A 17,872-nucleotide genomic window follows, 5' to 3' on the forward strand; every position below is an offset into this window, starting at 1 on the left:
TTAAATAAAATACATATTAGGTTTTAAAATACAACACACAATCCATAAACTACTCATCCTTGTAAGGGCTTGTTTACGTTTCTCCTTTGATTCTGCTTCCTGGGATCAAACACGACAAGAAGGAGCGGACAATAACGACAGCAAACTCTGACAGTAGAAATTACAAGTTTCTTTATTCAGGGTCCATACGCAAAGGTTTTTGATAATACCGACGCAGCAATGCTGTAAAGTATGTAGATATAGGCTACAGCTCTGAAAGTACATTATGGTAGTACATAAGCACTAGGCTACTATGCAATTCTATCTACTAAAGGAAAATTGTACTATTTTTAAATAAAGCTTCCTGCATTTGTTTGACAGTTTGTATGTTAAGATCCGTAATAATAATCAAATGTAAAATATTTATATTTATTATATTCGGTTGGGTAAATTATTTTGTTACAGCGTTTAATAATGGTTTGTCTTCCGCAGGTTGACGTACACCGACGTCTGCTTGCGTATGACGTCAGTGTCCTGTCCTGTCGCTCGGGCTGCAGCTCGGTGAGGTCCTCCTACTTCTCCTCCTCCTCCTCCTCCTCCTGCGGCCGATGAGCACCGAGGAGCAGTAAATGGTGAAGTCCTCACCCTCGAAGGAGAGCAATAGAGGGCGGAATCCAGGAGAAGCAAGCCGCACTTCAGGAACAAGCAAGTCGGCGCAAAAACCAGGAAATCAGCGTGTGGGAAAAGGTGAGAAATGTGTCTTCTCTCTCTCTGTGTTTATATATTTATTCTGTCTTATTTTTTGTTCCTGGACACAGCAGCAGCAGCAGCAGCTACGTTACTGCCAGCTGTTTCCTTGGGGCTAGCTGGAAAGACGTCTACATGTCTTGTTGGTCTCAGCTCGTCAGGTTGTTACTCAGTCGCTAACAGAGGCAGCACACAGTACAAGTCTGTGTTATCTGCGTGCAACGAGCTGAAGCCATGTCACTTACAAAGCAGGCGTCTCCTCACTATTCATGTGTTATTGACGGTCAGCAGACCACAGACTGGCTGCCAGTAGTGCCTCAGGAATCCTTTGCTGGATTTTTAGTAAATTTATTATGACATAATGTAATAATCTGTGCCTTTTGAAGCTGTAAAAACAGTTCAAAACAGACATTTTATACAGTGTGATAATGTACAAGAATGTACTATATCAATGGTTATTACACCTTATCTAAACATCACAACTAGGAACTTATTTAGCAGCATTTTATCTTTTTTATACATATAATATTGAGCTGTCCTGGTATACCCTTCTCATGCTTTCCTGTTTTTATCGTATACTATACACTGTAAATATGATGTGGCACTGAAGGAACACAATGTTTCCTTTCTTCACTGAGGGCGGCCTATATGGACCAAATCTTTTACAGTGTCATTTCATATCAGTGTATACAGTATATATCCTGTAAGCTCACTAGAGAAACCCTTTATAGATAAATAATAACCAGACATTTGTTTTCCTTCTTAATCTAGTGAGGTGAATTATTTGCATATCAAGACACCTCATCACATATCTGGTATAATGTGTGTTTATTGGACCTTATCAAACCTGTTGCACTGAGAATGTAATTGTCTCATACTGTGTGTCATTTCAGATTGTCTCATACTGTGTGTCATTTCAGATTTAAAAAAAAAAAGAAAATTATCAGTAGTATTTTCGACCCGCCCACGGCACGCTTTTGGCTCAGGAACCTGCAGAGCCTGTCTGAACCTGCCACCAACAGCAGGTTTAGTGGAGAAAGACGTGTAGCGTGCAATGGCTCTGTTGACCCTGCACAGGATCCCATCCATCGCCACTGATCCAGTGAGTTAACCCATACACCCCCCCCCGATATGTTGTACATAACCTTGTATTTTACAAAGAGATATTCAGTACAATAAGCTGTGTCATGCTCAACCCCTGCAAATTCTGCAAGAAGCCTTCATGAATGTGGTACTTTTGTGGTCATCATCACTACATTTGACTTGATAATGAGGCTGGTTCGTTTCTCAGTTGTTGCACTGATAGACTTGCAGGACAAACATGCAACAGATATAAACTCATCAAAGCTGTTTAGCTCCCATTCACACTCATTACAGCACTGTCAGAGAGTGACTGGATCACACTCAATCAGTTTAAATGCTCACTGTACCATCAGCTTCAATCTCTGACTTAATCTCCTCTCATTCTGTCACTCTATTAATGAAGATGTAACTTTCTGCTGCTCTTTATCATCACCAACTTAACCTTAAATGGCCTGACTGTGGGTCTGAGTCACATTCTTTGCATATTTTGTCACACAATCTAATCACGCTATTATCTTAACTTGTGTTCTTTCCTTTTTTTTTCTTCCAACCCTCATCATTCTTCTCCTGGCTCCTGTTCACTTCTTCTCTTTAATGTCTTTTTCTTGACTCTGTCTGGACTTGTCAGTTGCGTAACAGGTAATGTTACTGTCTCAAGTTTCTTTTTCCTCAAACCCTTGTTACTGCAGCTACTTCTCTTTCTCTCTCTCCTTTGCTTTCTTTCACCCTCCTCTCTTTTTGCATTGTATTTCTCTTTTCTCTCATTTCACTGCCAGTCTCTTTGTTTTTACCCCCCCTCCTTTCCTCCTTTCCTTCTGTTTACATATCGCTATTTGTGTCTGTCTTATCAGTGTTGCACCACATTTCACGCTATAAATGACTGAAAACTTTTCCGGCCATTTGTATCCAATCATTTTAAACAGGGACAACATCACGCACACTGTGTCCAATGCTCTCAGAAAGCTGGTTTAATCACTTTTGTCTTTACAAGCATTAATATTAAATAAACACAAATATTATTTTTAAGTGCATTAGAAACAGTGCGCAGTTCTCTCATTTTATGTATTTTACATCTCCAGCATGTGCTAAGAACATTCTTAGAGGGGTTTGTGACTTCGCTTACAAATCACATACAAACACAACAGAGTTTTAATAGTTCTCTTTTTTTTGACGAGGCTTTCATGTTTTATTTTACTTTGTAAGGATGAAAGCCTCCAAAGAAGAGGGAGACTTCAGAAAAGGTAGGCCCAGACCAGTTTTGTCCTTTTGACTTGTTATAAATTACAGCCCTAACAAGATGATGACCAGTCGCGGTAAACTAACTGCACACTGTCGGTCTTTAGGGAGAGCTTTGCCCTTGTGAAGGGGGCTGTCCTCCTGCTGGAGGATGGCAAGAGAGAGGGGCTTCAGGAGGAGGCTTCTCCCATCAAGCAAGGAGTCGACGCTTCAAGCACACGACACAGACAACTCCATGCCATGTTTGAACTGCTCAGACCAGAAGATACCATAAAGCTGGTGAGGCCTCATATTTACACACATGTTGTTGGATCAGATCAGTAACCAGACATGTTGTCCAAAAATAAGCCTGTTGGTGATTCTCTTAGCAATCAGGACCCACTGTTTGTTAATCCACCACTAAGTTTGTGTGTTAAGTCCTTCCTAAGTTCTTAGTAGCCACTGGCTAGTTTTAAACTCATGATTTACTTAATCAGGTCGCACCGTTATGACTAAGCTTAAGAAATGTCTTAGCTATTAAACACATCAGTATTGTATAAATTGGTTGCTAGGACACACATAAGCGCAGTCCAGTAAGAAGCAACTAACTATGTAAACAGGAAGTCACTGTAGTATCTTGAGCTGTAACATAAGTTCCACAAATAACAGTTGTAGGAACCAAAGATCAAATAAACCTGACACTGAATATAACGAGGCTAAGTTTGAATTCATAAACAGCTGGTGGAGATAACCTGATTTGTTTTGGTTTTCGTTTATTACATAAACATCATCTGTCAGGTTGAGGTCAGAAGATGCTCAGTTCATTGACATATTGAACAGATTAGGATCACATTTTTCACATTTTTTCAAACTTTCAAACTATTTTCTGTAGCTGGAAGCTTTTTGTTTTCAGTCACACATAAGCTTTAAACATATAATTGTGTTCAACAGTTTACCTGCGAACAGGCAGATTTGATGCACCAGAGTGGGATCAAGTTGATTGTGAAGGAAAAATAATTTTACTATTATTGGAAAGTGTGCTGTGTTTGTGATACCTCAGGCAGTCAGAAATGTAGCAGTTTTAAGGGCAGCATGGTTGCAGGATAGCAGTGTTTGAGCACCAACCTTATAAGGTGAATACTGCATCAAAGGGCCATACTTGTGTTTTTTCTCGATTACTGATTTCAAGAGTGACCACGTTTCAGCTGTCCAGGAAACCACTGCATTTATGTCATCAATAAAATATGAACAACTTGGAGAGACTTGAAGCATGCTGGGTATGAGTTACGTCACTCTGAACCCTTTTGCACCAACTTGGCTATTACGTGGTATTGCCACTGAAATCATGAATAAATAAAATACAGAAGATAAATAAACAAACAACAAATAAAACGTTACATTGCAAAGTTAGTTGTTCATGTAAAGATAATGTTTCCACAAGCACTTGGACACTGTAGAAACATTGTTGAAGTAATCTGTATTTTCAGCTGTATTACTCAGTATTAGTAATGTTAAAATCTAATAATTGATTATAATGGGTCACTCAGACATATATTGAAATCAGAGGCTGCCTAGATGATGGGGGAATCAGTGTTAAACATACTGTTGGAAAATGGTGATTGGTCATGTGAACTACACAAAAAACAGTTATGCTCCTTTAAGTGGACTATAGCCAATAGGTAGGGTTACTCTGTAAACATAACACTGACTTCCTTGATTTGATTTTCCCAGGAATGGCAAGAAAAATATAGTGGACAGGATATTTTGCACAGTGTGTTATCACATTTTTAATGAGAAGCTGCAACATGTAGCACACGTACTTCATTAGTTTTACTGAGCCTCGGGCCTGTTGCCAACCTTTCTGTCTCACGCATCCTCTGCCTATGTCTCCTCATCTCACCCTCTACGCTGTCGTTCAGGCGGTGCAGCTGGAGTCAGTCAGCACGGTCAGAGTCAGGTATCTGATCGTCGTCTCCACCCTCAATAGCAAACAGGAGAGCATCCTGCTCGGCATGGATTTCCCCAACTCAGACAGGTGCGTGTAACTAAGATGCAAGTGTAGTGTTTCACTCTGACAGCACTCAAGATACATTTTCCATTTGCTTAGAAATTTCTGGTTTAGCTTTGACAAACAAGAACCAGACAGCTGAACTTCCTTCCTCATCTCGTTTCTCTGTCCTCTCTGCCCTCTTTGCAGTGATCAGTGCACCATTGGCCTGGTTCTGCCGATATGGAGCGACACACAGGTGTATCTGGACGGAGATGGGTAAGAAAACTTTGAAATAGGAGTGAGGATTACATTGAACGTGTGGAAGCAAAAGTGAGGAGTGTGTGAAGCCACAGCACAGACGGTGCAGCCTGATATCTGGGATTCTGGCCAGAGATGATGTGAATGAGTAATGTCTCTATTTATGGAGTCGAATCATTCTCCATATATTACAACCATTTCTATCACTCACTCAGACCCTTACATAAGCAGGGGGGTTGTGTGTTTTTGCAGTGAAGTGAAAGTAAAAAATATCACTTGTGTCTTCATTTCTCAGTGTGTAATGGTCAGTGAGGGCTCAGCTGTGGTCACTTTCTTATAAATATACTCTCTGCTTGTACCTCAGCTCAGCTTTTGGGCTGAGATTCTTCTCAGCCAGACTAGCTATGATTTGATTCAAATGTTTGGGGCTATTTTTGGCATGTGGCCACTCATTACAGTGTTGGTTACACATGTGCTAACTCATCAAATGTGGATGTAGAGAGCTGGAACTGAGAGTTTACAGGTCTAAATTCAGTCAGGGTGAGATGGTTCAGGGCGGCGGTGTTTAAACGAATCAGCTGTCACATGCTGAGTTTCATATTAGATGCTTTGATGGCTCACCTCGTGAGGTTGGATCACGCCTCCAACTGTGCTAATTTGTTTTTCTCTCTTTCTTTCTGTCTTCACATTTCACATTATTCCTCCTCTGTCTTCACGCTAACCATCACTAATCCACACTGAATAATCAAATCACTTCACTTTGTCGTCACTGGACATTCCGTAAAAGTCCAGAACGGCCTGTTTGGTTCATCAACCAAAAAGTCTGATAAAGCCAACAGCAGGTGGGACTAATGCGATAATTTGTTTGCCAAGTTTAACAAAAAACTAACAAAGAAGAGTGAATAATTAGTTCTGGTAATAATGAAAACGTTAAACGCGTTAAAAATGGATCGCGGGGTGACCACGATTTCATCTCGTCGTTATAGCGAGCTCACTTCTGCAGGTAGATAGAAGACCATGGTGTTGAATGAAACTGGAAAACCTAAAGCATCCATTGGTATCACTATTGACATGCTAGCGAGTGGGGAAAGGGGCTAAATATTCTCCACATTTATCCAAAAGTTTGGGGAGTTGAGAAATCTCACTGTCCTCCATCTGAGTGCTGTTTGTGTCTCTGTCATTTGCATGGTTGGCTATGGGCTGACACTTGGCCTAACATACAAGCCTGGGGTTTGTTTGTATACAGCTTCATTATTATAAGGAAGAAATTTATAGTAATTTATCACAGCAAAATTGTATAATTAATTAGTTAATTGGTTTTGTGATGTTACTTGCTGCATACCTTGTTTGGTATAATATTGGTATAATATTGTTTGGTATAATATTGGTATAATATTGTTTGGTATAATATTAGGTATAATATTGTTTGGTATAATATTAGGTATAATATTGTTTGTACGCAGCCGGGTGGTGGGCCTACTATTACTGTCCACTTCTTAGCTCATAAGGCCTCTTGTCATTATTACTTCTTCTTTCTCTCTTTTTCTTCTTTCTCTTTGTGTTTCTCTTTTTCTGACTTAATTATTGCACCTCATATTTTCCTTCTTTCCACAGCGGTTTTAGCGTGACCACGGCAGAAGAGACCAGAATTTTTAAGCCTGTTTCCATGCAGACCATGTGGTGAGTCAAAATGCTAACGCTAAGACACTGTAACATGAAAGTACCTCATTAACAACTGTGACCACTGAATCCATCGACTCCGCAGCCTCTGTTTGAGATTTTAACTCTCCTCGACTTTACATTATGTAGTGACATCGTCTCCTCCCTGTTCCCCCTACCGCAAGGTCAGTGCTGCAGGTGTTGCATGGCTGCTGCGAGCGGGCAGTCAAGGCAGTGTTAATCCCAGGCTCAGGTCTAGAGTGGGCGCAGCACTATCAGCAGCACATAGAATCTGACCGTTTCTGCCTCAACGAGTGGGAGGCCATGAATGACCTGGAGTCAGTCAGGAAGGACATTGATGGACAGAGGTAAGTGTCGGCTCTGTTTGCGTTTAAATTTAGTGTTTCTTGTCAATGTAATGTATCTGCAGTGGCTGAGTCAGTCTGCCGCTGCTATAAATGCTCAAAAATCCATCATATCGTACTAAAATTTCACAATATCTTTTACGGGCAGCTCGGCAGACAGAAATTCCAATGAGAGGCTGATCAAGGAGCACCTGAGAGACATCATGAGAACTGAAGATCTGGACAACCTAACGTCTAAAATGGTAAAAGATGTGGACAGACAGAGAGAGGAAGTTGAACTGAATAAAATGTAAAGAATGTAATTGATTAAAGAATAATAGAAAATGGTCAAAGGTATTTCTGGATACATTGATCCTTCCTCTACTGTTGTATTGTAGGTGCACTCTGCCCTGGAGACCAGAATAGGCTTTGATGTGAGACCATTCAAGGAGTACATTGATAATGAAATCCTGGTCACCATGGCTCAGATGGACAAACCATCCAAGATATTTGACTACCTTTACCTGGTGGGTGATCACTCTGCTACAAACACACTAATTTGTGTAATTTTACTTTCATTTATTCACTATGATGAGAAGTTTTGCTGTTGCTTTGGTCAGTGAACCAACAAAGTGTGCTTTCACCAGGAAGTTGTCATGTGACTGTAACTTCCCCTTTGTGAGGCATATGTGTTGACAGCGATATAAAAAGGCTGTGTGCTCTCTCCTTTTAGTCTATCGTTCCTTCAGCTGAACCTTTTTTTTTCATCTGGTTTCAGGGCTCAGAGTGGAATGCAGCTAACTTTGAGGAGTTACAGAAAAACAAGTCAGTGTTTTCACCTGCATCATATTCTACAGCTCTGTGTTTTTAGCTCTATCTGTTATCTGTTTTTCTCTGTGCCCCATTGTGTCATGTCATGGGATACATTGTATTGTGTATTGTGGTTTGCTGAGTCACCACTGTGGCTCTGAGCTTATGCGTGCGTGTTTTTTTCAGTATTGGCTACATTCTGAATGTGACGAGGGAGATCGACAACTTTTTCCCAGAGTCCTTCAATTACATGAACATCAGAGTGTACGATGTGGAGGCCACTGACCTGCTACCCCACTGGACAGACACATTCAACTTTATCAACACTGCAAGGTAGCCTTGAAACCTTAAAACACCTCAGAACACTATTAAAGCTTAATATTTCAGTCCTGGTTCATTTGGCAACACCTGAGGTAATTGGTGTTAACATTATGGGCCTGATTTACTAATATCCCAAATAAAGGGTACTAAATTGTGTGCGCATTGCAATAGATTGCGCATTTAGTTAGCGTGCGTTTGGCAGATGATCTACTAAGAATAACTGCGTAAATGAAAACAGTTGCAGACAGCAGTATTTAAATGAGGGTTTTGTGTGTCTTAATGGAGAGTTTGGACGAGCAGAAATTTGATCCCATGGAATTAAAGGTTCTAGTGGAAGAGGTTAACAAACATATTGAGTTACAGCAAAAGGATATTGCCAGAAAAAAAACGCTATATGGGAGAGTATTTGTGACAAAGTCAATGCTGTTAGTAAAACCAAAAATATTCCACTCCAAAAATATTAACACAGGTGGAAAAAGTAAATTTTCTGCATATTCTGTCATTGTGCCTCCTTCTCCTCCTCACCACAGTGACAGAAGTCATCTGTGCGCAGTGCGCAGCCGGTTAATACCTGCCCTTAAAAGGTATTATTTAAAGATGCAGTTACAGTCAGCAAAATTACCTCCAGGTTTGGAACATTGCAATGCGTGTGCTAAATTAACATATTTGCATTTTCTCCTTCCTGTATTTTGTACACTGTGGTAAAAATGTCCCATATTGCATATTTCATATTCATTATGGCAAAGACACTAAATGGACAGCGCGTATTATCTTGCACATTTGAAAGACGCAAGCCTCAGTGTACCCCCTGAATCAGCTTGCAAATTTTTTTGCAGGTGATGTCAATTTTGCACACGTTTTTACAAACGCAGACCTTTAGGAAATCAGGCCCTATGAGTCGCTTGTTTGTCAGAAATACAACTAAACAATAAAATCAAACGTATTTACTGTTAAAAAATGACTGTTGTTCTGTTCTGTTGAATTTTTGATCAAAGATCACAAATGTATTGCCTTTCCTGGGATCATATTTAAAACCATTTCATATTTCTCCAGGTGAAATCTTTTCACGCTTTTAATTTACGGCTGTGGGACAGTGAACTGTTGACAGTGAGGCATCCATGAGATATAACAGTAACGCTGGATTACATGCATGCCTGGTTTCCTTTTAATCCTTTGTGCTTAGGTAGGCAATTTCAATCCAGCACGTGAATGCCACCCCCCCCACCCCCCCCCCCCCCCCCCACCCAAAATCTAAATACACTGAATGCTATTGCAGACAAAGTGCTGAGCATAAATAGTACTGAAAATAGGGTTTGGTTTAATGAAAATCATCAGAATTATAAATTAAATATCTCAATTTGGAAAAGTCAGATTACAGTTGTGGTCAAGCACACTGCTATCACAGATTTGTGATTCCAGCTGTGATGATGTAACATGTTTTACCCAATTTTTATGGTTCAGTCAGGAAAGGAAATATTTGACACTAAATTCCTTGTACTATAAGTGTGCAGACTGTCCTTTTGTGTGTTTCACTTATAACTTTTGAGCAGTCACACTGTGACTCTCAGTATACTACCTTCAGTTGGAGTTCTGTAATTTATGTCCACAACCTCACAGACTAAAACTTGAATTTGTTTGACTCAACTGACTGGATAACAGAATTTGTTTTTGCTTTTGTATCTATTAGTTTAAAGAAAAGTGAGGATGACCAGTGAGGGGTCAGTCAGCACTGCTGTGACCATATCAACCTGATAACACTTCAGTTGGTCTCTTTGTGCTGCAGGAAGAGCGGGCAGGGGGTGTTGGTGCACTGTAAGATGGGCGTGTCTCGCTCTGCATCCACTGTGATCGCCTACGCCATGAAGCAGCAACACTGGCCACTGGATGTGGCGTTGGGCTTTGTTAGAGAGTGCCGGTCCATTGTCAAGCCCAATGAAGGCTTCATGAAGCAGCTCCAGACCTACAATGGTATCCTCAACGCAAGGTCAGGCAAACTGAATCATTCATTGTGACATTGTGACAAGAAATGACAGAAATAGAAGATTTTTGAGTTTGCAGTTGTCAGTTTTTGAATGTAACATATTAAATTTTCTCCCCAATAGAGATACAACAATTTGTAATTTAACAGTTTCAAAGTAAATATGTTATACATGTACAAGATATCCTTGTATTTCCTCATCAAGCTCATATCTGCACACTGCACAGCTCGGACTGTACATGAACTGCAATGTTTTTCCTCATCATTCCAGCCAGCAGCGTCACAGCGCACTCTGGAGGCGAAAGTCAAGAGACCAAAGGCAGAAGTCAGTGCACAAACAGAGGGGAGAGGGAGAGGGAAAGCAAGAAGAAGAAGAAGAAGAAGAGGAAGAAGAGGAGGATGAGGGACTTGATGAGGAGGAGGAGGAGGACGATGATGGTGTTGACAGTCCAATTGAGAAAGATGATTCAGAGGAAGAGACAGAGGTGAAGCAATTATTCTGTAGCTAAATGAATTCATAGTATAATTGAAGTCCTGCCAGTTTCTTACCTGTACATCCTCTATCCTATATCTGCTCAAACATGTGCAGGTGTTTGTAGGACCCGCCTCAAAATCTGATACCAACCAGGAACCTGAGCCGACAACGGCATCATGCGTCGGTCCCATCATCACAGTAAATGAACCAGAAAAGGTGCGCTGAGTCACACACAGCACATCTGAACACCAGTCTCTTTTTTTTTTGACACCTTCACGCATGTTGTGATGTTTTGTATTTCTTTCTCTCTCATTTCAAGGTGGCTTCAAGTGTTAATCGCAGTGGCAGGATGAATCTCTTCTCCCTCATGCAGTCCATCAGTGAACTAGATGATGAGGATAAAGGACGTGGACAGGTAAATGAAGCACTGAGAGGAACGAGTCCAGTCCCTCTTTCACACTATTCACAGGAGAGCTTTTTGCAGGTCGATCTTACAGACAAACAGCTGCTGTGTTGAGGCAATTTATTTTGGAAAGACAAACTTAGACCAAAAACTGAAAGTATAAAAAAATACTCATTTAACTCATCTTAAGGTAGAAGTCTCTTTTGTTTTTTAAAATCCTGCTCAACTTTAAAAGAAATCAATTTAAGTTATTTTTCATACCAAAAATGGTAAATACCACAAAAAAGAACTGCATATCCAGTTATGTAAATAATTACATAACTGGACGTAGCTGCCATAATTCAGCTTTTCATTATTTTATGTCCATTGCTAATACTCATAAATTTAGCAAAGTAATCCTCCAACTAATCCTCCTTTTTAAAGCTTCCTGGTAGTCCGAGGCGATCTCCGGGACAGCGGAGGCGTAGCCACGGGCGACGGGGTCTGATTCATCAGAGAGCATGCGTGGATGTTTCACCTGAACCAAGAAGTCTGCCAGAGGCCGCCGGTGAAAGCAAACCCTAAAGCGATCAAAGAGATGGAAGAGCACCAGGTGGGGTGGGGAGTTTAAAGAGTGAGAGAGACCTTTAGAGGAGGCAGAGAGGAGGAAGCACCTGAAGGAATGTGACGTCTGGTAACATGCCAAGGTTTTTATACAGTGATACACTCCTGATGAGCTTTATATTTTAAATTATTCACTGATGAGGAAAGTTTTCATGTATTTTTTGCAGGTCCTTTATCGCATATCTCAGTCACAACTGATTGTTCATTGTTGCTGAATGGTTTTTGTACTCCTGCAGTATTGTGACACCAGTGAATGGCAGGATATCTGAAGTAATTGTCTGTAAACATTATTGTATATTTTGGTAATTCAGTGTTTTTAGAACATATCCGACCACATACAGATGTACCAGTCTCTCCCTCCATGTAGGGACCTATATCTCTCTCTCTCTAGACATCCCTCTTCTGCTCTTCACCCATTCCAGAGATGATATCTATGCAATAACTGTTTTCTTTTATTTTCCTCTTTAAGTATGAGGCTGTATGCAGCCATTTCAAGGTAGGCAGTTTTAAATGTTTGTCAGATCCTCTTTTATCAGAAGTCTTTTTCACGAGACTTGCATCGCTCACACACAGGAGGATTTTACTGTAGATGACTGTATCTAAGCTGTGCATCATGGACCAAGTTAGGGCCAGTTTTATGGCACACGCCAAACGTTGTATTCCAATGTGCCAATGAATATATTTAAATTCAAACTCTTTATCGTGTCAGTATGTCAAGAACCCATTTTTTTTATTTTCATTCCTTCTACTTTAACACCAGGGCTGTATGAGTGCCTTCAACCTGAGAATGAAATATAATCTATGACTGGTGTTTTTATTGTTTGACTATGAGGTGGTGCCTGCATATTGTATGTATATTGTACTGTTTCTCACTTGTTTTGATTGCAGTATATAAGTTTTTGCACGTATGCATAAATGCAGCATACATGTATCGACACATAATTGCTGAGGAACTGGGTGCATGTTTTGTGTTTTCATACCAACTTGTAAGAGCAAATTGTTCAGGGGTTTCCTCATTTATTTATATTGACACTTGGATCAAGGTAAATTATTATGGAATTATGATGCTGATGTGGAATATTCTTATTTCATGCTGGCATTACTTCTTTTTATCCAGTTCAACCAGGCTAAAGCTAATTTAATTCAACCTGCATGGTCACAGTTAAAGAAAACATGCACTTTATAATCCCACATCACACAGTTCCCACTGCCTGAGCCAATGTCACGCTGTATTATGATCAAAATGATCCTTTTTTATCTGTAGGCCTTGATGTGTTAAACTCTCCACTGTCTACACCTCACTCTTGTTTACAACAAGCACTATGAGTGAAAAATAAATGATTATACCCAGACCAACTGCATTTGTTTCTTCATTAAATAACATACAAAAGCAGATATGCTGTTGTTCAGAAACATTTAATCCACAAGAGGAGACGAACCACAGCAAAAAGAGGCTTTACTTTCACCACTCAGATTTGATTCATGTCATGTACTGTGATGGTGATCATCTTAACCAGTAAAGTCACAATTTCTAGACATGTTTACTCATTTTATAAAACAGATGTGACAGATTAAAGTTAAATTCAGGTCCCGAAGTATTTCCTTCTGGGCTCACTGAGGGTGATTCCTCCATTTTTTATCGCTGCCCTGAAAGATTGAACCTGAGAAATAGAAACACATGAAATGGGATGACTTGAGGAAAAAAATGACATACAGTCAAGTTATTTCTTAAACAGCAGTTGGTGGCTTGTGTACTCACAGCGTCAGAGCGGTACGTCCAGGGAATCGCCTTGTAAACCATCCTGGTGATGCCGGCCTGATGGCATCGATGTGCCAGCACCTCGCCCACAGCCTGACACGCTGCCACGCAGTTTGTTGAAGCCAGCTCCTTCTTCACTGCCCACTCCTTGGTCGAACAGGAGAGCACCGGGACAGGAGAGCTGCTGGAGAACACTTCTGCCGTCACGTGATGCTGAGTGCGAGAAAACACCAACCTGAAAAGACAAAAGACTGATGCTGGTAAACCATAACAGAATCTAGAGCTGGCTGACAACCACAATCATCATATTAATAAAAATAGTCCAATATGGATATATTTCAGGACATAGTGTAACTGTACACAAAATCACAGAAAATATCCAGATTTTAATGCAATTAATATCCCTCAGTTTCTTGCTGAATTACATCACACAAATCTTTTTAAATAGGATTTTGTGAAATAATAACATGATATCATCACCATGTTGTTGATACCAACAAAAGTCCATACAAGTCAATATATTAGGGCTGAAACCAACAATTATTCTGATTACTGATTAACTGTTTTTTCCCCCCAATGAATAACTTGTTATGTGAATAAAATGTCAGAAAATAATTTGAGCAATTAATCTGATTAGTTTCATGATTAATTGTTTAGTCAGAGGAATGTGAAGCCAAAATTCCATTCACAATTTCTCAGAGCCCACAGAGATTTCTTCAGTTTGGATTATTAATTATATTAAAAGCGAAAATCGCCACATTAGAGCAGCTGGGACCAAAAAAAGGTTGTCATTTTTGCTTGAGAGGTGACTGAAACAATAAATATGATCAATGTTCATCAGTCCAAGGTGTCGTCTTCAAATGTCTGTAAAGTCTATAAATATTACATCAGAATGATTACATCAAGAATGATTTCTGATATACTGGAAAATACAGATGAAATGTATAGCTAGAGTTTGACTGTAACCACATGGTACACATGGTGATGACACCAACTGGAAGATTAAATGCCAGCTTTTTCATTACAAAAAATGTGATGTATTGTGACACACACACACACCTGTGGTAGAACTCCCGGTGAGGCCAGACTGTTTTCCAGCCTCGGTCCTTCACAGCCAGAGCCATCTGCTCCAGGTTCCTCGGGTTTCTGTTCACAAAGGTCGGATTCACGGCTTCATTTTCATCGGCGATGGGCTCCGGCTGGGAGGCTGCCTGACTCAGACACCGAGCTACAGTTTCCAGAAAACAAGGCGTGAGGCTTGCAGTGATGGATGAAGTATTCAGATCCTTTACTTAGAAAAGTACCAATACAGCAATGTAAAAATACTCCATTACAAGTACAGAAGTATTATTGTTATAGCTAAAGTCTTGCAGTGAAATTAAAAGTAGTGGTTTGGTCCCTCTGACTGATATATTATTATATTTGACATCATAAGATTGTTAACACTGAAGTATCAGTGTGTAATAGGGATGTCCCGATCCGATATTTGGATCGGATCGGCCGCCGATATTAGCAAAAAAATGCATATCAATATCGGATCGGCCAGCACGGGAAAATCCCGATCCGGACTCCCGATCCAGTTTGTTTTCAACTCCGGTCCGTGTTTTCGCACCGATGTAGGTAATCCATTCCAGTTTTTTTCAGCTTTTCCCCCCAAATCCGGTCCGCGTTTTTCAGCACACCTAGCGACCTGTCCAGGTCCCTATTTATTTTCTACTCAGCTTTTTTGTGTGTTTTGCTTTTTTAATACAGTTTACAATATTGTTTGCACTGATGGCTTTTTAAGCCTTGGTTTACACTCTTGTTGTTCAAGAGCAGAGCACTGATGCCAATTCAGTTTGTGTGGTTAATTGACTATTTATTATTTTGTCTATTTTGTGTTTATTTAACCCTGTTAAGAATAAACAGGTCAGCTTCTCATTACCAACCATTGTGGATTATTCAAACTAACCTAATTAAGTTGGCTAGTTGTTCTTAAGAGTAAAACCCTTTTCAACATGAGTATAACAACAAAATAAGTAAATATCTTTAATCTTTAATACATGCTTGGATCGGCCGGTATCGGTATCGGCCTATGCTAAAAGCTACAATATCGGTATCGGATCGGAAGTGCAAAAAGCTGGATCGGGACATCCCTAGTGTGTAAGCAGCATGTTACTGTTGTAGCTGCTGGAGGTGGAGCTAGTTTACACTACTTTATATACAGTTTGCTAGTTTAGTCCAGTGGTTCTCAACCTAGGGGTCGGGTCCTCCAAAGGGACACCAGATGAATCTGAGGGGTCGTGAGATGATTAAGGAGAGAGGAAAGAATGAAAAACAAAGTTCTGATACACAAATCTCTTTTTAGTTTTTGGACTTTTTCTCTAATCTTTGATTTTTGGTGAAATATTGGATCATTTAAACATTTATTGAGATGAAACCATGTGAGAAGTTTAGAGGGAAAATCACTATTTATAGTTAACAACTCATAGATATCTGAAATGTGACCCTGAGTACACACTGCTTTTTGTAAGACGTCAAAAGACAAAAAGTTGGAAGCACTGGTTACATCTCATCTATAACAATGTGTTGTGTTTTTAAAAGCTTGTTATATTATCCATTGTGTCAAATCTTCAGATCTTCATCTGAAAAGTAACTAAAGCTGTCACAAAAAATACAACATTTCCCTCTGAAATGTAATAAAGGGAAAACATAAAGTAACATCAAATGCAAATACTCAAATAATGTACAAGTAACTCATAACTGTACTTAAGTGCAGTACTTGAGTAAATATATTTAGTTACTTTCCTCCACTTGAAGTTTTTAAGTTACAGTGAGACAACAGATTTTAATTAAACGCATAATTATCATCAAGGCTGAACTGCAGCAGATAAACAGGACTGCAGTTTGTGGGTCGGGCTCTTCACATATGTGATACATGAATGTAAAACAGATGTGATGAAGATAGTTTAATGTTACCTGTCTGGTTTGTGGCCGCAGCTGGATGAATGTGAGCTAACAGCAGCCGCACACTTCGGCTCACTCCACTCAAAAACATTTTCCTCCTCACACAAATGTAACCTGCTACCGTCCACTAACGCGCTGTGCCCTCAAAAACATACAAACACTCCACATTACTGCAGAGAAATCACCGAGACATGTGAAACACCGTCCCTGACATTCAGACAACATCCGGTTCACTCGGTTCAACGTTATAAAGGACACGGACAGAAACAAACGCCAGCTCGTTAAAGGCTCCGCTGATATTTCTTCACCAAGGATGAAAATGTGTTTAATTTGTCTCTTTAAATTCCGTAATTTGTTCAAGTGAAGAAAATATTGTACCCCCACTCCCTCTTTTTAAAAAAATGTTCACACTATATTTATCTAACAGCTTAGTTACCATGCAAATTAAGATTTTACATATAAAACATGATCAGTTTGATTGTTGACAGCATAAACATGAGCTCCACCTCATTTATGTGTGAATGTCATATATATGGTGATACATCAATAATAGTAATTCAATAATATAATACAGACAGGGGACACTTTTGATATTTAAGATATATATTATTAGTTATCTTTCTACTTTTACTTTACCCTTAATTAGCCTTACATACTATTCGGGTCAAATCTTTTACCCTGAAATTTACGACTTTTCCTAAAGTGTCCCAAAATGCACAAAAATGAAAATATTCAAAACTGTTATACTTCTGTATAGATGCTAACCTTTTTTTCCATTGAGGCTGTTCCAGGTCAAATTTGACCCGTATCTGTTGACATGGTTTTTGTTAAATTAAGATTTAATAGTTTTAATAAGATAGTAGTTATGAGGATTTCTTTTTATGATTTATCAGTGAAGACGGATGGCTATAATGGTTAATAAACCCCCCAGTTTCATACAGTACTTGTCATTTTCAGTTTCAATCAAATACATTTAAATAGCCTAATTATTGCTATGTTATATTTTCACGTCTTAGGTAAAACAGGACATGATATTCTTCTATTCAGTAGATGTTTTTTCTCCAAGAACGAGTGGTGTTAAACCTAAAAACTGAAACATTAATCAATGTTTAATTCCCCATTTATTGATCAGTCAGATCGGTTATTGATAGATTCTAAACAGATCTGATATCTATATGTGAGGGTTAATTAACTCTATAATTAATCATTACTTAAAGTCCTCCTCCACTCAAATTTGTTTTGCTTCTTGTTTCTTCAGTTGGATGTTTGAGCTTCACTGTGCAGAATGATGAGCAGTTTGAT

General features: G+C 39.5%; 2 protein-coding genes across 2 annotated transcripts; one reads left to right on the forward strand and one right to left on the reverse strand.

Annotated features, from left to right (window-relative positions):
- Positions 1–600: 600 nt before the first annotated feature.
- si:ch211-203d1.3 (protein phosphatase Slingshot homolog 3) lies at positions 601–13,215 on the forward strand. Its single transcript, XM_062425504.1, has 17 exons — positions 601–726; positions 1,647–1,828; positions 3,013–3,050; positions 3,153–3,324; positions 4,944–5,059; positions 5,222–5,290; positions 6,887–6,952; positions 7,117–7,299; positions 7,445–7,538; positions 7,674–7,802; positions 8,054–8,100; positions 8,272–8,418; positions 10,190–10,390; positions 10,656–10,869; positions 10,974–11,075; positions 11,179–11,274; positions 11,686–13,215. Exons 2-17 carry the CDS (start codon positions 1,781–1,783, stop codon positions 11,824–11,826), a joined length of 1,863 nt encoding a protein of 620 aa, XP_062281488.1. The 5' UTR covers positions 601–726; positions 1,647–1,780; the 3' UTR covers positions 11,827–13,215.
- Positions 13,216–13,265: 50 nt separating this feature from the next.
- mrpl18 (mitochondrial ribosomal protein L18) lies at positions 13,266–16,803 on the reverse strand. Its single transcript, XM_062425659.1, has 4 exons — positions 16,583–16,803; positions 14,684–14,852; positions 13,625–13,859; positions 13,266–13,526 (listed from the first exon to the last, which is right to left on the reverse strand). Exons 1-4 carry the CDS (start codon positions 16,659–16,661, stop codon positions 13,449–13,451), a joined length of 561 nt encoding a protein of 186 aa, XP_062281643.1. The 5' UTR covers positions 16,662–16,803; the 3' UTR covers positions 13,266–13,448.
- Between the last annotated feature and the right edge of the window lie 1,069 nt (positions 16,804–17,872).

This window comes from Scomber scombrus, chromosome 9, assembly GCF_963691925.1.
Source record: "Scomber scombrus chromosome 9, fScoSco1.1, whole genome shotgun sequence".
Lineage (NCBI taxonomy): Eukaryota > Metazoa > Chordata > Actinopteri > Scombriformes > Scombridae > Scomber > Scomber scombrus.

Bases quoted from the DNA above. Each gene is read 5' to 3' on its own strand.
- si:ch211-203d1.3 (XM_062425504.1), top strand. From the start codon at position 1,781: ATGGCTCTGTTGACCCTGCACAGGATCCCATCCATCGCCACTGATCCA. The intron at 5,291-6,886 runs GTAAGAAAACTT...TTCTTTCCACAG, and splicing joins GTGTATCTGGACGGAGATGG to CGGTTTTAGCGTGACCACGG. The intron at 10,391-10,655 runs GTCAGGCAAACT...TCATCATTCCAG, and splicing joins AATGGTATCCTCAACGCAAG to CCAGCAGCGTCACAGCGCAC.
- mrpl18 (XM_062425659.1), bottom strand. From the start codon at position 16,661: ATGTTTTTGAGTGGAGTGAGCCGAAGTGTGCGGCTGCTGTTAGCTCAC. The intron at 14,853-16,582 runs GTAACATTAAAC...TGGAAACTGTAG, and splicing joins TGCGGCCACAAACCAGACAG to CTCGGTGTCTGAGTCAGGCA. The intron at 13,527-13,624 runs GTGAGTACACAA...TCTATTTCTCAG, and splicing joins GGACGTACCGCTCTGACGCT to GTTCAATCTTTCAGGGCAGC.